An 18,264-nucleotide genomic window follows, 5' to 3' on the forward strand; every position below is an offset into this window, starting at 1 on the left:
GCTCATTGTAAAGTGTGTTAAGACTCTGTACTTTTCACTTTGGGCCTCTAGGAGCTCAGTCTGAGGAAGAAAGGCCTAGAGTGTCTTGTGTCCATTCTCAAGTGCATGGTGGAATGGAGCAAGGATCTGTATGTGAATCCCAACCACCAGGCCACCCTGGGTGAGTGAGCAACGTGAGTGACTCCTCCCTTCAGATGCAGCTTACCACTGTGGGATAGGTTATGCTGGAATTGTGCCAAAGAGTTGTTGTGTTTCCTAACACCTGCAGTTACTGTAAAGCTTGTGTTTTTAATACATCTGGAAGGTCGGGGGTGTTCACTGATTTCCCTGCAGCTCTGAGAAGATCCTCTGACAAAAGCACTTACGGGAGGAAGGCTTTTTGTGTTTTGTAGTACTGAAGATTGAACCTAGAGCCTCGTGCATACTAGTAAAGTGATTTACCACTGAGCTGCTCAGCCAGAAGGATTGATTTCATTTCATCTATTTATTTTTAAGGTTTTATTTTTGTTTTCCATGTGTGTATGCCATATGTGTGTGGGTGCCCTGAGGAGGCCAGATCCCCTGAACTGGAGTGAGCTATTTGATGTGAGACTCAAACTTGGGTCCTCTGGAAGAGCAGTAAGTGCTCTTAACTGCTGAGCCATCTCTCCAGCCCTATTTTAAAAAAAAAAATTATGTATATGTGTGTCTGTGTATGAGTATGTGCACACAAGTGCAGGTGCCCAAGAAGCCCAGAAGAGGCGTCAGTCTCTGGAGCTGGAGTTTCATGCAGACATTGCAGGCTTCCCCTTGTGGGCTATGACCTGGCCCTACTGGGCCTCCGTTCCTGGCCTCGTTCCTGCCACTACCCCGAGTCAGGCATGGGTCCAGGGAATTTTGCTGAATCTTCCTGTTCTCTTTCGTTTGTTTGTCCATGCTTACGTAGACACCATATTTCTGAATTATGTAGAGTGGTGGAAATTTGGATTTTGGTAAGGCAAGTCTGTATGTTTTTTATCAAGTGTCTTGCTTTTGCATTTTCTTTACTTGTGAATTTTAGAATTAGTTTGAGTTCTACGTTAACTAATTTCTGTGTGATGCTGAGGAAAGTATTTAAAGTGATAGGCTTGGCACCTGTGCCCCTTTGGACGCAAACCTCTGGTAGGTCTGACGAAGGGGCGCTGAAGCCAAGGCTTGCTCAGCCACACTAGTTCCATCTGCTTAGTTGGTTCGGCTTTTATGTCACTGCAGGTCAGGAGCGGCTCCCAGATCAGGAAATGGGAGATGGAAAAGGCCTTGACATGGCAAGACGGTGTAGTGTGACATCAGTGGAGTCCACAGTGTCCTCTGGAACCCAGACAACCATTCAGGATGACCCAGAGCAGTTTGAGGTCATCAAACAACAGAAGGAAATCATTGAGCATGGCATCGAGCTGTGAGTGTGGCTGCTGGGCTGTGCCGTCTCTCAGGGCTTTTGGCTTCCTCTAGAAGAAGCTTCCTCTTCTCTAGAACTTGGAGGCTGACTCCTGCAGGGAAATACCTGTGATGGGGCCTACTGGCTACCAGGCATGGGGAGAGCATGGGAACATGAGAGGAGGAGACAGGCTGTGTATGAAGGAGCCTCTGTGCAGCTCAGGCCTGATTTCTTCCTTTTCTGATAACAAAACCCACCTTAGAAAACAGCCAGGTATAGTGGCTTAGGCCTGTAATCCTAGCCCCTTAGAGGCTGAGGCAGGAGGATAGCCTTGAGTTGAGTTCAAGACTAGATTGGGCTACATTGTAAACTCGGAGAAAACAAAGCCACCAAAAACCAAACGGGCTGGAGAGATGGCTCATTGGTTAAGAGCACTGGCTGTTCTTCCAGAGGACCCAGGTTCAGTGTTCACACTTATGTGGCAGCTCACGACCATCTGTTTACTCTCATCCCAGAGGGTCTGATGCCCTCTTCTGGCCTTTGAGGGAAACTACACACACGTGGCTTGCAGACATAACATGGCTTGCAGTCAAACATGCAGGTAAAACCTCATACACATAAAATAACAATAAATAAAATCTCAAAAAATGACAATGAAACCAGCCAAAAGCACCCGGAAGAAGCCCGCTGTCTATTCCCTGAGCAGAGCTCAGGGTTCACTGTGTTTGCTTTAGCCTTGTGTAGGTTTTTCTGAACCATTTGAGTTTGTAGCATCACCATTCTTAGTCACATGTTTGAAATGTAAGAACATGCTCCACATCGCGGTGACGCCATCCTGTGGTGATCGCCCACTCCTTGTTTCTTCCTAGTCTCTTATGCACTTTAGCACGTCATCTTCTGTGCCGGGTGCTTTTGAATGAGCAAGCGCCCTTTAACAGTTGAAGCCAAGCACTCAGGCTTCGGATGCAAGTGCTGAGCTCTGTGTTCCTGCCTCACCGGTGATCCGTGGGGTGCTTTGTTTTCCCCATGGCAACTAAAATGACAGTTGTTACTGAGTTCATTGCAAAGAGAACAGTGGTGGGATAGTTGAACTTGAAAACATAACGTAAGCCTCACCCTCCCTTGCTTCCTGTCGTGTGCTACGAGCTGACCCTGCTTGGGCCTCCCACCCTCCCTCTCCTCATCTCCTGACAGCACACTGGCACACATGGCCTGTTTTTTAGTCCCCTGGTCACCATGGTGAAGAGCTCTCCTTGTTCTCTTAGTGCTCTTTGTTCGTTTCAGTCCCTCAGACATGGGGCACTATTTCTTCTTCTTTGGCGAGGCCTCCCATAGCCATGCTGACCAAATCAGCCCAGTTTTCCCTGTCCTTTCCATGTGTGTCTTCATGGGCCTTGCCTATTTGTGTTTGTCCCTCTCCCGTGCAGGACTTGGCAAAGTGAACTTATCCATTAGTTAGTTTGCCTCTCCTTACTAAAAAGCATAAAGTAAATGTCTAGTAGCTACTTAGCAAAGGACAGTTTGCGGCTGTTATGATGGGTCTTCTGGGCATCTGTGACTCATCCATGATGTTGGACTACAGCAGCATTAGCCATCACATGTAGATGCCAGAAGAAGGGGGAGAAGGCAGGAGGAGCACGCCTTATCGAGTCAGAAGTCCCCATACTTGATGCTGTCTCACCAGTGGCTTGAACTTTGTGTTACTACTGTCCTGTATTCCTGATGGCTCTGTGCCCAGCTCAGTGCCCAGGGTTCTGTTTAAGATGGGAGAGTGACTTGGTTGATGGGTAGCTAAGTCTGCAATTGCAGGGTGAAAAATTAAGAGCTGCTAAAGTGTGGTCTCGGTACTTGGGAGGCTTAGACAGGAGGGTTTCCACGGGGTCAAGGCCAACTTGGGTGGTATATTGAGGACCTTGTCTCAAAAAACAAAATACAAGACCAAGTGTAGTGACACAGGCCTTTAATCCCAGCACTCTTGAGGCAGAGGCAGGTGGATTTCTGTGAAATGGAAGCCAGCCTGGGCTGCAAAGTGAGGTCCTATTTCAAAAAAAACTAAAACAAAACCAGAACAGGGCTGTTGAGATGGCTGAATGGGTGAAGGTGCTTGCCATCAAGCTAGATGATAAAAGGTTGTAGAGGACCAAGTCCATACTTGATCACATGTACACACATGTGAATAAGTAATTAATAAACAAATATGAAAAAACTTGATGGTAGAATTTAGGAATGCTGTGGGACAGTTGCTTTATCGCTGCTAGCTTTCTCTCTGCCCCAGAGATTGAAGTCAGCCACCTATGTTCTGTCTCCTCTCCTCTTGATATAGCTTCAATAAGAAGCCCAAGCGGGGAATCCAGTTTCTCCAGGAGCAAGGCATGCTGGGAACAGACGTAGAGGACATCGCTCAGTTTCTGCACCAGGAGGAGCGGCTGGATTCTGTAAGTCAGGGCTTGGCACAGCATGTGGCCCTGTGGGCTGGTGTTGCTTCTCACTGACTTATACCTCCAGCTTGGATGGCCCTGAGTGCAAACTGCTTTGCACCCTGGCTCCTGTGGTCTTGCTCTCCTCTGGCACTGTATAGCATTCCTTGATGAGAACAGGCTCTGCTTTGACCCACAGTTGCTTGTTTGGGGGCCAGTGTCAGAGTCCAAAGTGGCCCTTGACTACTAGAAGTTCTTCTCTGGCTGAGTATGTCTCTTGCCCCTCCATCTTTAAGCCTCATGGTTCTCCTCCTCTTCCCCTCTCTCTGACAAGCTGTCCTCCATATGGAGGCAGGGGCAGTCTTTCCCTGCTCCCCAGCAGTCAGCTGCTGTGGGCACTTGAGGGCCTTTGTGTTCCAGCCACCACCCCCCCCCCCATCAGTTTCTAGATGGGAGTGCATCTGTGTGTTTCAGACCCAGGTGGGCGAATTTCTGGGTGATAGCACGAGGTTCAACAAAGAGGTGATGTATGCCTATGTGGACCAACTGGACTTCTGTGAAAAAGAGTTCGTCTCAGCCCTGAGGACATTCCTGGAAGGCTTCCGCCTGCCTGGGGAAGCACAGAAGATTGACCGGTTAATGGAGAAGTTTGCCGCACGATACATAGAGTGTAACCAAGGGTGAGCGCTATGGCAGCTACTTCTTCCTTCTTGTGGACACTTATCTTGACTTGAGGTTCAGGTTTAATCATTGCAGTTCTGCTAAGACACTAGTGTGTCTGTTCAGGAAGAGTCAGGCTCTGCTCAGCAGGCAGAGGTCGGTAATGAGCCCTTGCTCAGCATGTGTGGAGCCCTGGGTTCCATTCCAGGTACCAGGTTGAAAGAAAATAAAAGAACCAAAAACACAGATGGAATTCAGTGGAAGAGAGTGAGCAAAGCATTCATGGAGCCCTGGGTTGGGTTAGGTCCCAGTAAGGGGGGCGGGGAGATGAGTGGGAGGGGCAGGGGTGGGGAGAGGACAGAAATTTGCAGCAATCTTACTTGTGTTCCTATACCACAGACAAGGAGGTCGGGACCAGAGAGGTTAAGTAACTTGCCTAAGAGCACATGGCTGGCTGGGCATGCTCACACTGAAGAGGTAGAGACAAGGGAAGTGAGGTGACCCTAAGCTACCTTGTCTGAAAACAGAAACAAGGGCTGAGGATAGAGCTCAGTGGTAGAGCACTTGCCTTGGCTGCATAGGGCCTTGGGTTCAACATCCAGCATTGAAGGGAGCAGCTCACAGAGCTAAGGTCAAGTCTTCCTTCACTTGAGAGTGGTACCTCTTCTCTAACCATCAGCTAGCATAGTGTGGAACTCAGAGGGTTTGTTGATTACATGCTGATAGTAAACTATAGAAGTGGCTGTGTAACTTTATAAAACCTTACGAGCACTTGGTTTTATCTTGGGTGTTTGAAATTTTGTTTTTTGTTGTATGTGTGTGTGCACGGTGATGCATATGGAGGGGCACACAAGTGCCAGGACTTAGATATGGAGGGTAGAGGACGACTTTGGGACCAGTTCTTCCTTCTGCCTGAGGTGGTACCTGCTGGGAACTGAACTCGGTTCGTCAACACAGGTACCTTTGCCTGCTGAGCCATCTCGGCAGCCCTGATTGTAGTTGCTTAGTAGTCAGTTGCTGTTCTTATAGGAAGAAGTTTTGGTCCTAACTGGGGTGAGCAGTAGAAAGCGTGATGGAATGCAGGTGACCTTGCAGAAGGAGGCAGGCTGCACGGGGACACGAGAGCAAAATAAAATGACATGTTTGTACAGAGAAGCTTGGTGAGACCCACTGCTTTGTGTCCTGACCCAAACCTTAGAAAGGGGCTAAGTGTCATTAATCCCTGCTCTTATTCATCATGCTGAATGTGGCAGACCTGTGTTACAGGTGCGAAACTGAGGCTCTGAAAGATTGAGAATCCAGTCCAAAATTAGTCAACTAATAACTAGTCAAGCCAAGATGTCTGAATTGTCTTCGGCCTCAAGGGCCTCCCTCCACTGTGCAGCTCTGAGTGTCTGAATGTTCTGTGAGTGTGCTGTGGGAACTGCTCAGTTTTGTCTCAGATCAGTCCCATTTCATTTAATAAATCAGTCCCAGTCCTGCCAGTGTGTGGCCAGGAGACAGTAGTCTGGTCAGCAGAGCAGACCTAACAGACATGACAACTTGATGTGAAGATGGAGTGGGATGTTGCTAACTTTAAGAGTGTCCTCCATGGGCCTGGAGACCCTGCTGTATTGGTCCAGTCAGTGATCAGGCCCTATCAGTCTCCTTTTGCTCTATTCTTGGGATTTCTCTCTTCCGGTGGTTTGTACAGACCAGTTTTTCCATCTTCAGTTCACAAGTCATGTGTCTTAATGTCCATATAGTTTTGTCTTTCTTTCCTTGCTTAAGGCAAAAATGTCAGAACTCAGGCATATGCTTTAAAACAATATAAATATTTTGCTTTGTGCTTCTGCTGTTAAGTACCACAGTAGGTAATGGAAACAGTGAATAACTAATACCGAGAAAGAATTTATGTGGTACTTCTGTGCCAGGGCTCTCAAGTGGAGATTCAAGGAGCTCCTAGCATGTAAAGGGTAAGGAGTCGACTCTTCCAGGATGGTCTCTAGCAGGCTTGGTACTTGCGAGCATCTCCTGGCATCCCGTGCTTGTTTGCCATCACTCTAGCCCACAATGCTCCTTAAGTCTTTTTTAAAATTACTTGAAGCTGCTTAGCTCCCTTTGTACGCTGGACTATTAACTCTTGTTTGGTCATCTCGATTCTTGTTCACAAGTATCGAGACTATGGGAGCCCAGCCCCTCGATAGTCCCCTCCCAGGGTCTGGGAAGAATCTATAACCAGCTGATAATTAATCTTTGATGGTAGGAAATTAATCTACATACACAAAACTCCCTAGTCCATTTATTCTTGTGAGTCAGTTTTTTCTCTACACTGCTTCTATTCTGCTCTCATGCCTAACTCCGTTCTTGCCTGATTTCTCCTACATTTCTCCTACATTTATCTGCTGTCCTCTTAAGTTCTATCTTAATTCGCTCATCTTAGTTCCGCCCCATCTAGGTTCTCATCCATCTAGTTCTTTTCCATCTCAGCTCCTCTCCCATCTCCTTCTTTCTTATCTTGTTCTTCCCTATCTTGTTCTTCCCCATCTGGCTCTTCCTCATCTTCCATCTCGTTCCTCTAGTACTCTCTTCTAGCCCTTCAATCTAGTTGTTCCCCATCTCAGTATGTTCCTCTCCATTTCTTACCCATCTAGTTCTTCCATTCATTCCCTTTTCTCCTCTCTGTCTAGTCCTCATCTGAAAATAAAACTGCCCTTTTATCCCTTTGACCCTTATCTCTCCAAGCTATCTCTGCTCCTGCCATTTCTGGCAAGTGTGCTCCATTGCTAGGCAACTTCCATCACAGCTAGATGTACCTATAAGTTGGAACCCTTTAGTTCTGAGTTAATTGTTAAGGGTGCATCTAAAACTAGAGATAAGACTTTGGAAAGGGAGAAAGTTAAGCTTAATTAGCACATCTGCCAGGCCTTCTCAAACAGGTAGTCTGGATACTTAAGTCTGTTCTTAGAGAGTACAGAGGTATCTCTGATAAGGTACTCTTCTCCAGCTGGGGGATGCTGCCAATGACAATAATTTCAGGGAGGCTTGAACTGAGGTTCTGGCTGTGCATAGCTGCAGCACAGAAGGTTATCCAAATATTCCTAGAGGTGGTTAAGTAAGGAGTTAAAGGTCTATAAAGTTAGTAAGCCTGTAAGAAAAGGAGGGTCCGAGCTAAATTGTGCAAAGCTATTGCTTAAGGTCCACCTGACCTAGGTGGTGTCTCCCTGAGGAATTTACCTTAATTCAGGAGACTTACTATGTGGTGGTTTGGACTGTTATTCCTGTTAGTCCTTGAATGTGGCTAAGGGAGATATCTGATTCCAGTGCTAAAAGGAGAAGAAACGGATGGACCTGAGGGAAGGAAGTCTTTCCTGAGATTTATTCTCCAAATTCCTCGAACGTATATGTCCAAATAGTGATCAGTCCACACTGTTAGCAATTCTTAGGAAAAAATGAATTGGAAAAGCTATGAAGGCACACATGATTTTTATAACAGAAGACAGTTGATACATTACAAGCCAAGTAACACCAAAGGCTCCTTGGAATTTGGCTTCCTCTGGAGGAATTCCTTGATCCCTTCAGGTGGTGGCTCTGCCATAACCAGCTGAGTTCTTATAATATATTCCTGCGGCCTGTAGCCCAGAAGACTCTCCCTGGCTCCACATCATATGGTGCAGCAGGCCTGCTTTTGGGGACCTGTGTCCCCACTTTCCCTGTGGGGACATTCTGTGCCATTCTGCCTGGCTGTCGTCACTGTGGCCGTGCTTCACATCTGGGTTCTTTTCTTCCAGGCAAACCCTGTTTGCTAGTGCTGACACTGCATATGTCCTGGCCTATTCCATTATTATGCTAACTACAGACCTGCACAGCCCTCAGGTAAGACACCCTGTAATTCATGTATTGTAGCCACAGACGTGACTGAATTTGTGTGGGCATTTCAGTGTTTTACAAAAGTTTTTCTCTTTTCAAATTTCAGGTAAAGAATAAAATGACAAAAGAACAATATATTAAAATGAACCGGGGTATCAATGATAGTAAAGACCTACCAGAGGAGTATCTGTCTAGCATCTACGAAGAAATAGAAGGCAAGAAGATTGCAATGAAGGAGACAAAAGAGCACACAATTGCAACCAAATCTACCAAGCAGAGTAAGGCCTGCCTACTGCAGACTTGCCCATCAGCGCTAAGTTCCATTAGAATATAACCGCATCATTTCCCCTTCCTTTTCCTCCTCCCATGCTCTCCTGTGGCTCCTCCTCATTCCCTCAGATCATGGCCTCTTTTTCTTCCATTGTTATTGTTATATATACACATATGTATAAACACACATATATAAATACAACCTGCTGAGGCCGTTTAATGTTGCTTGTAAGTATATGATTTCAGAGCCGACTCCTCAACCCTCGAGGAGACTGGTTCTCCCCAGAGCAGTCCTTAGTTGCTTGTTGTTCTTTGTCTGGGAGTGGGGCTCAGCTCTGCCTTTTAGTACATCAGAAAGTATGATTAAGTACACTGCTGGTGATAAATTTAACTAGCATAGCGAGACACCTGAATAGTAATGTGATTAAACTAATTATGATGTGAGTCTTTCATAATCTGATTCTAGCTAGATTTGTAATTAGGAACAAGAAGGAATTTACACTGTATACCCTAAGAGTTAAATTGTCCTCCCCAAAGTGCTCCACAAAACTAACCCATGATGATTGTATCGGCTGTGGCTGGAACTCTTGACTAGTGCCTGTGGTGGTGTCAGTGCCCGAGATGCTCAGGAGCGGTGCCTAGAACACGGGACCGAGAGCCTCACTCCTCCAGCCACACTGCAGCTCTGTTGCTTCAGAGCCCCGTGAGGCGTTCATACCCAGACGCCTAACCAGTCTGCCTCATCACCCCCATCTGTAAAATGATAATATTTGTAACAGGCTCACAAGCTGATTGGGAGACTTGTGAGTCAATCATGTAAGGCTTTTGAGGCAGTTCCTGGCACATGGCAAGCGCTCTGTATGTGCTCTCACTTCTTTGCAGACGTAGCTAGTGAAAAGCAGCGGCGACTGCTGTACAATATGGAAATGGAACAGATGGCTAAAACGGCCAAAGCTCTGATGGAGGCTGTGAGCCATGCCAAAGCCCCATTTACCAGCGCCACACACTTGGACCATGTCAGGCCTATGTTCAAAGTGAGTATCCTAGGAAGTTAGCATGTTGCCAAGCCTAATTCTGCAGTTGGTCTGCTCTGAATTGACTGGTGAGATTGCAGTGGGAGAGAATGGAGAGGAAAACCAGAGTGCTTCAATGGGGAGTCCCTTCTGCAAGTGCCAGCAGTCATGGCCTCTGCTCTCTACCATCTGGGTTTGAATCTTGGCTTTCTGCTTTGTAGCCATGTGGCCTTGCTCAGGTTGGTCACTCTACATCTTTTATTTTCTGTCAAATGGGGATGAGGACAGAACTGTTTTGGATGGTTTGATGGAGATTGAACAAATGAATAATTGTTCAAGCACATGACACTATAAAGGGACCATTTTGTTTTTGTTTTCGTTTTGAGACAGGGTTTCTTTGTGTAGCCTTGGCTGCCCTTTCAGAAGTAGCTGTGTAGACCAGGCTGGCCTGGAACTCAGAGATCCACCTGCCTCTGCCTCCTGAGTGCTGGGATTAAAGGTGTGCGCCACCACCGCCCAGCAGGACCATTTTGTTTTTAAAATTACTTTTATTGTGTGCATGCACACTGGAGAGTGTAGGGAGGTGAGAGGACAACCTATAGGAGTGAGTGCTTTTCTTTTACCATATGGGCCCCAGGGGTTGAATTCAGGCCATGAGGCTTGGAAGCGAGTGCCCTTACGCACTAATCGCTCTCACCAGCCCTAAAAGGCCAGTTTTTTTGGTTTTTGTTTTTGGGTTTTTTGTTTGTTTGTTTGTTTTTTGAGCTAGGATTTCTCTGTGTAGTTTTGATGCCTGTCCTGGATCTTGTTCTGTAGACCAGGTTGGCCTTGAACTCACAGAGATTCACCTGCCTCTGTCTCCTGAGTGCTGGAATTAAAGGCGTGCGCCACCACCACCTGGCTTCACTTTTTTTTTTTTTTTTTTTTTTTTTTAAAGACAGAGCTTTACTATGTAGCCTTGACTGACCTGGAACTTGTTATATAGACCAGTAGACCAGGCTGGCCTCTGACTCACCAGAAATCCACTTGATTTTACCAGGATTAAAGGCATGTACACCAAGTCCAGCTCACTTACATGTTTTATTCTACATGCCAACTTCTGATTGTTAATGGCTGTGTAGAGAACTGATTCTGTGGGACTAGTCAGATGGCTCAGCAATTAAGTGCATTGCCTGCTCTTACAGATGGCCAAGGTTCCATTCCTAGCAACCATCTATAACTCCATTTTCAGGGGAATCTGACACTGTGTACTATTTAATAAATAGTTTATAAGCAGCTCCTTTATATTGCGAATGGAATAGATTGAAGTCAAAGTTATAGTGAACAAGGTATCTTGACTATGCCTCTAACTGACACAATAGCCTCTAAGTCATTGGTTCTCAACCTGTGGGTCTTGACCCCTTTGGTGGTCAAATGACCTTTTCACACTGCTTGCATAACAGAGATTCTGCCTATCCTTACTTTACGATTCATAACAGTAGCAAAATTATAGTTATGAGGTAGCAATGAAAATAATTTTATGGTTGAGGGTCGGCACAACCTGAGGAACTGTATTAACGGGTCGCTGTGTTAGAAAGGTTGAGAACCCCTGTTTGAAGTGCTCCTGCCATGTTGAATTCTGGAGGTTATTGAAACTTGTTTCCTTGGCAGCTGGTGTGGACGCCGCTGCTGGCAGCCTACAGCATTGGCCTGCAGAACTGTGATGACACAGAGGTGGCCTCCCTGTGTTTGGAAGGCATCCGGTGTGCAGTCCGAATTGCCTGCATCTTTGGAATGCAGGTGGGTAGAAGGGAGGGCTCCAGAGTCACCAGAGTGTGTCTCTTCAGATTGTGAAAGCTTTGAAACGAACAGGAACTTGCAGTTAACCAAGTGTAAAACTGTGAAACTGCGTATTCATTCCCACTGAGCAGCAACCTGTGGCTTGGTGCTAACAGTGGTTCCAGTTAGGAGAATACCGGGGTCCAGATTAAAGCCAGTTCCTCGGCTAGCAATGCCAAAACATCCTCTTTGTCCACTTGCCGCGTTTACCTGCCCCGTGCTTCAGGGTTTGGTTGAGGGCAGAGCTCCTAGTAAAGTGTGTGGTGTGTCAGCTGCCTGGAAGCTCTCAGTGCTATTCCCGCATTCCCCCAGGGGCTGCTACTGTTTATAACCCCTTCTTACTATGAGTTCCCTCTCTCCCACCCTGCTCTGGGGAAGCAGATGGTTGAACAACATTGATGTGTCTGTAAACCTTGTTTGAATCCTGAAACCCTGAACACATCAGTGCAGTCTCTGAGCTGTTGTGCAGTCACAAGGTTGGTGTGTGTTGCACACCTTGTTTCTAGGTCAGTAAGAATGTGCCCTGATATTAGTTTTTTTCTGAAAGCTTCAGTCTTCTGTCTCCATTCATCTTTCTAAGCCTTTTCTTTCATATCAAGACGTGAGGTTCTGAAGCCAGAAGCCAGGTACAAAGCCCACTCTGGTACTTCTCTAGCCTGGTGACCTTGCCCCTCCAGACTCAAAGGCACTGCTTATCTCCTCATTTATACCCATCCTACAGGCTTGCTGTAAATCTTAGCATCTGTTTGACAGTCTTGGCATCCGGCAGAGAGATCAGAACACAGGACAGACAGCCTGTGATCTGTCACTGCAGAGAGCTAGGTCTCAACTGTAGTTGTGTGCCGGGAGCCTCCAGTGGTCCAGTAGTGTAAGCATGCCAGTATGGCATGGCTGGAGGGCTGGCGAGCCCAAAGCCTGCTGTGTGCATTGGGAAGTAGCAGAGAAGTTCGCTGTGCCAGCCTGCTATGTGAGTGGCTACACTGTGGGTGAAGTCACAGTGCTCTCTTGGGCTTTTCTTCCAGCTGGAACGAGATGCCTATGTTCAGGCCCTTGCTCGATTCTCCCTGCTGACAGCCAGCTCCAGCATCACAGAAATGAAGCAAAAGAACATCGACACCATAAAGACACTTATCACCGTGGCTCACACTGATGGCAACTACCTTGGCAACTCTTGGCATGAGGTATGCATCCCTGCTTTTTCTCAGGATGACTCTTGGCTTCTTAATTCTTTTTCTCATCTGCTCAGTTCTGTTGTTGGTAAAGTTAAGCCTTCCTTTACCTCATGAGTCTGAAAGTTGCCCATGAAGACAGAGTTCATGTCCTCTTTTTTTTGTTTGTTTGTTTGTTTTTTTTGGTGTTTTGGTTTTTCGAGACAGGGTTTCTCTGTGTAGCTTTGGAGCCTGTCCTGGATCTCACTCTGTAGCCCAGGCTGGCCTCGAACTCACAGAGATCCACCTGGCTCTGCCTCCCGAGTGCTGGAATTAAAGGTGTGTGCTACCACTACCACCACCACCACCACCACCACCACCACCACCACCACCACCACCACCCGGCTCATGTCCTCTTGATACTAACGGCAGAGAACAGTCGGTAAACACATGGCATAATGACAGACAGCAATGAGTGCAACTTGGGGTGGTAGGAGAGTGTGATCAGGAGAGTTTTAAGGAAGTTTTCTTGGTAGAAGGCACACATCTGGTCATAGCTGAAGGAATGAGCTGGGAGAAGTATTATTCAAGACATGAAGAACAGAATTGCAAAGACCCCAGGACAAGACTGAGATGGCAAGATAAAGGAACAGTGTAGAAGCCAGGGAGGCTCTGTGCAGTGTCTGAGGAAAAGAGTGGACAGGGTGGGGAGCAGGAGCTAGACCCGACCACATGGGTTGAGTTTCATAGGAAATAGAGCCCTGCTTTCAGCCATGGTTTACACATACACACATACAGATGTATTTCTGAGCATGTGTGTAACCTCACTGTACCAATTCTTCTGTTGATTGTTTGCCTTTTTTTTTTTTTTTTTTTTTTTTTTTTTTGAGACAAGGTTTTCCTGTGGAGCCCTGGCTGTCCTGGAACTTGTTCTGTAAACCAGGCCGGTCTTGAACTCACAGAGATCTATCTGCCTCTGCCTCTGCCTCTGCCTCCCGAGTGCTGGGATTAAAGGCCTGAGCCACCACTGCCGATTGTTTGTTTGCACTGTTTTGGGGGTGGTGGGGTTTGAGACAGGGTTTCTCTGTGTCACAGCCTGGCTGTCCTGGCTTTGTAGACCAGGCTAGCCTCAAACTCACTGAGATCTACTTGCCTCTGCCTCCCAAGTGCTGGGATTAAGGGCATGCGCCACCCTGCCCAGCCTGTCTGTTTGCTTTTTAATATTAGGAAACAATGGTGTATAGCAGTATGTTTTTAAAGCCCACAATCATGGTTGTGTAGACAGAACTCTGACTACTGCCTAGCCAGCCATTCTAACCTTGAGAAGCCATCTGAAGGGCCTAGGTTTTATTAGTGTGAAAAACTGCATGTTCCAGCAAACAGAGACTGAGTGAACTGAGGTATCCTCTTTCTGGCTGTAAAGCAAGGCTTCATTTCTCACCCCTTCTTAGATCTTGAAATGCATCAGCCAGCTGGAGCTCGCTCAGCTGATAGGAACTGGGGTGAAGACTCGCTACCTGTCTGGCTCCGGGCGGGAAAGAGAAGGGAGCCTGAAGGGCCACACATTGGCAGGAGAAGAATTCCTGGGTCTTGGCCTCGGTAAGATACCAGGCCCAGCTGGCCAGCACAAATGACAAGTTAACAGTGATGAAGCTCTTCCTGTCACATTAGGATTGTCCTGTATCCACTCTTCCTATGCAGCTGAAGCCATGAGTATGAATTCCATGGGCAGGCTGCTTCACTGCCTTGTGACTGAGTTGAGTAAAGCATCTGGTTTACCAGCAAAGCAGGGTGCTTTCCTGTTCCTTCTCCACCTGGGGCCATGCTGGGGCCCCCTGCAGTAGGGGCTTCACTGTTCTGTCTGTGTCTCTACTTTGGAGAGGCTAGACCCTGACTATATTTCTTCCGTGTTCTTAGAGTAAACGGTTGTTCCCATCTCTGCTGTGGGTTGACAGCCTCTGGTCAGCTATGTAATGATTACATTAGTCCATATGGCAAGCAGATGTGCCAGGCCACATTCTGAGAACCCAGTTTATATGTTTTAGCTCATTTGATCCTCATAATGATCCAGTGATGTGAGGGCTGCTACCTGCCCTTGTGTATAACTGAGAAAACTAAAGCACAGGGAAAGTGACACATGGCAGGGAGGTAACCGAGGCTGCTGGGTCCAAATACCCTGGAGTGGCACAGTGCAGCCAGTCCAGTTCAAGCTCTGGGGATGGGCCGTGACAGCACCTGCTTCTGGTTTGCTCTGGAGGATGACTGCAGTGAAACCCTGAACAGCCCACCAGTGTGCAGCAGAAGAGCCCTTGGCTGTCCACCTGCTTGTTTTCCTAAGTGCTGGGAGACATCTACGAGTAAAAACCTGTAGCAAGGATGCATTTCAACCCAAATGTCACTCTGTCAGCAGTGGAGCTGTCTGTTCTTAGTTTTGTTTCACTTGCATTCCTGTTCTGATTTATGTCCTTTGTATTTGCTTGAGGCAAAGGGTGTTTCCTGTTGTTTGTATGCTTTGCTTTTTTGAGGCAGTTTCCTGTGTTCCATGCTAGCCTCAAACTTACTATGTAGCAGAGGCTGGCCTTGAACTTCTGATCCTTATGCCTCTGCCACCTGAGAGCTAAGAATACAGGTGTGCACCACTGTGCTCAGCCTGAGTACTTTGTTCTAAATACTGGGCTGTGTTTGGAGCCCTGCTGATTTTGTGCATTGTGTTTTAGGTAATTTGGTGAGTGGTGGCGTAGATAAAAGACAGATGGCCAGCTTCCAGGAGTCTGTTGGTGAAACCAGCTCACAGAGCGTGGTTGTTGCAGTGGACAGGTAATGATTTTGTTCTCCATTGACACTCCACCACCTACACCTGGCATCATTTATTAGCTTCTGGGTGTGGTGACTTCTAACCTGTTTAACTGTTAATGTTTTCTCTCTTCCTTTTTGAGTACTTGAGACATTTCAATTTCCTCCCTAGAATTTTTACCGGCTCTACCAGACTGGATGGAAATGCAATAGGTATGTATCTGACTTTTGTGAGAACCGTATGTGCCTCCTGTTGTGATTGTGTGAATGTCACTAACCAGGCTTCCCATATGTTGCTGTCCCCGTCCTGCAGTTGACTTTGTCCGCTGGCTGTGTGCTGTGTCCATGGATGAGCTGGCTTCCCCCCACCATCCCCGGATGTTCAGCCTGCAGAAGATTGTGGAGATATCTTACTACAACATGAGCCGGATCCGGCTGCAGTGGTCTCGGATATGGCATGTCATTGGAGAACACTTCAACAAGGTAACTGCTCCATCGACAGCTGGCTTAGCAGCAGCTGACAAAAAGCAGGCACTGTTCCAAAAGGAAGGAATGGGAAGGGTCGGCCCCGGTTGGGAGGCTTGCCATCAGTTCATTTTTCCCTATGAAATCAAGGACAGCTTGATAGGGGTAATGCACTTACTTTTGGAGAGGAGTCGTGTAGAATGAATTAAAAGCCCGATAGTATGGAAATACTTTCCTGTCCCGTACCCACGGGGGACTGTAGCTCAGGTGGTAGAGTGCTTGCCCACCGTGCATAGAGCCCTGGGTTCAGTCCCCAGCATTGCACAAATAGCACACAGTAGTGCATGCCTGTAATCCAGCATGGGGCTGATGGTCCTCCTTGGCTATATAGCAAGTTCTAGGCCAGCCTGGACGTGACCCTTTCTTTCTTTTCTTTTTTAAGAGCTTTTGAGACAGAGTCTCACTGTGTAGCTCTGAATGTCTTCGAATTCACTATGTAGCCCAGGTTGGCCTTCAACTCACAGAGATCTGCCCACCTCTGCCTCCCAAGTGCTGGAATTAAAGGCATGCACCACCATGTGCAGACAACCTGTGCATATTATTACCACTGTGTTTTAAAAATAACCCCACATTCAGGACAGGCCAACACCACAAATGTCATTATACTAGCTGGACACACCTTCTGGTGCTTGGAGGCATGGGAAATCCTGCAGTCCCCTCCTACTGGCCTGTAGTAGAGCCGTGGTCGAACACTGTTCAGGGTCAGGATGTCTTATACAAAGGCCCCATTGCCACTCCTTGTTGGAAACCTTGTTGGAAAACTCATTTGTTTGTAAGTCAGAGACAAGCCAAAGACATCCAGAACAAACAACCCCTCTAAAACAGACAGCTGCTGGAGTAAGTCAGGCTTGGCTTCATGTCTCCACTCAACATTGCACTCTATTCAGAGGGCTGGGGGTGTGACTCCGTCTCCAAAGTCCTGCTCTGCAAGCATGAACATCTGAGTTTGATCCCTAGAACCCACATATGTGGTGATATATTGTGTCCATTTAGCAATTTAAGCAGCACACATAAAAGCTGGACTAGGCAGTACGCATCTGTAACCCCACGGTGTGGCAGAGACAAGCTCTTAGAGCTCACTGGCCAGCTGTTCTAGCCAATTGGTGGGCTCAGGATTGGGGAGCAACCTTTCTCACACAGTAAGGTAGAAAACAATAGAGAAAGACACCCAGTATCAGCATCTCACCATACGCACTACACACGACCCTACACACATGTGTACATATACTATATACATGCCAGAATCAATGAATACTTAAAAGGGAAGAAAGAAGAATCACATGCCAGAATGCTGTGCACACCTGTAATCCCAGCCCAGGAAAGAGGCTGGAGGCTTGCTGGTCTTTCATTGGGACACTCGACATTTAATAGGTGTCAGCCAAGAAGTAGCCTCTTGGGTCTCAGGATGTGCCTCCCAGAGTGTCTGCAGCTAGGCTGCCTGCCTGTGATGTAGAGCCCCACATCCACAACTGTTCCACTGAACCTGCTTCTCACTTCCTGTTCCACTAGGTTGGCTGTAACCCCAATGAAGATGTGGCCATCTTTGCTGTTGATTCACTGCGGCAACTCTCCATGAAGTTTCTGGAGAAGGGAGAGTTAGCCAACTTCCGATTTCAGAAGGATTTTCTGAGGCCATTTGAGCACATTATGAAGAAAAATAGGTAATGCACATTATTGTGAAGACCCTTGATCACGTTCCCTGTTGCTGTCTGAAAGTCTCTCCCACCACTAACCACATGATGGATTTCTTCCTCTCTTCGTGGTGGTAGGTTGAACAACTGGTAAAAACTCCTTTAATCAACACATAGTCCAAGGGCTTGGGATTAGTTTAGTCTCTGCTTAGAATGTCTGCAGTCCTGTTTCAATCCCCAGCATGCATCCTCCCACATATACACACTGGCGTGTGTACATGCGCATTTGTGTGTGTACATGTATACATCTCCAATACGATTTTGAAGATTTTATGTGACAAAACCCAGGAGTTCTGTTTTCTGTTTTGAAATTGGCTAGGAAGGCATCAGCCCTTCTTTGCTGCAGGCTGCGTCGTTACTCTTTGGGCTTTCTCTCTGCCTTCTCTGAATGGCTGCCATGTGGTCAGTGAACACAGGCCTATGCAGCCTGCCTCTTCCCGCAGGCTGTGCGTTGTCAGTGAACAATGTCAGAGATAGGCAGTCCCACCTCTGGTTCCATTCCTTGCTTCTGCTGGACACTCGAGTAGCACTTTCTTCTTGACCTTATGGTTTTGTGATTGCAGGATGATCACTCTGATTCCACAGTGGGGTAGGAGGAGAAGCTGAGCCTGAACGAATATGCATTACTATGTGCTCTAAAACATGATTTTCTAATGTGCTACTGGAAAGGGCAGCATGTGTCTGTCT

At 47.1% G+C, this 18,264-nt stretch overlaps 1 protein-coding gene across 3 annotated transcripts in view; it reads left to right on the forward strand.

Annotated features, from left to right (window-relative positions):
* Nucleotides 1-18,264, forward strand: part of Arfgef2 (ADP ribosylation factor guanine nucleotide exchange factor 2) — an 81,994-nt gene that overhangs the window by 40,168 nt on the left and 23,562 nt on the right. For all 3 annotated transcript variants that reach the window (XM_028868549.2, XM_028868547.2, XM_028868550.2), the window contains 14 exons: nt 52-160; nt 1,231-1,414; nt 3,717-3,828; nt 4,285-4,490; nt 8,241-8,325; nt 8,426-8,597; nt 9,472-9,623; nt 11,253-11,381; nt 12,443-12,601; nt 14,020-14,167; nt 15,286-15,385; nt 15,534-15,574; nt 15,675-15,844; nt 17,396-17,547. In XM_028868549.2, coding sequence (XP_028724382.1) covers nt 52-160; nt 1,231-1,414; nt 3,717-3,828; nt 4,285-4,490; nt 8,241-8,325; nt 8,426-8,597; nt 9,472-9,623; nt 11,253-11,381; nt 12,443-12,601; nt 14,020-14,167; nt 15,286-15,385; nt 15,534-15,574; nt 15,675-15,844; nt 17,396-17,547 — 1,919 coding nt within the window. The remainder of the gene's footprint in view (nt 1-51; nt 161-1,230; nt 1,415-3,716; nt 3,829-4,284; nt 4,491-8,240; nt 8,326-8,425; nt 8,598-9,471; nt 9,624-11,252; nt 11,382-12,442; nt 12,602-14,019; nt 14,168-15,285; nt 15,386-15,533; nt 15,575-15,674; nt 15,845-17,395; nt 17,548-18,264) is intronic.

This window comes from Peromyscus leucopus, chromosome 4 (assembly GCF_004664715.2).
Source record: "Peromyscus leucopus breed LL Stock chromosome 4, UCI_PerLeu_2.1, whole genome shotgun sequence".
NCBI classification, from domain to species: Eukaryota; Metazoa; Chordata; class Mammalia; order Rodentia; family Cricetidae; genus Peromyscus; species Peromyscus leucopus.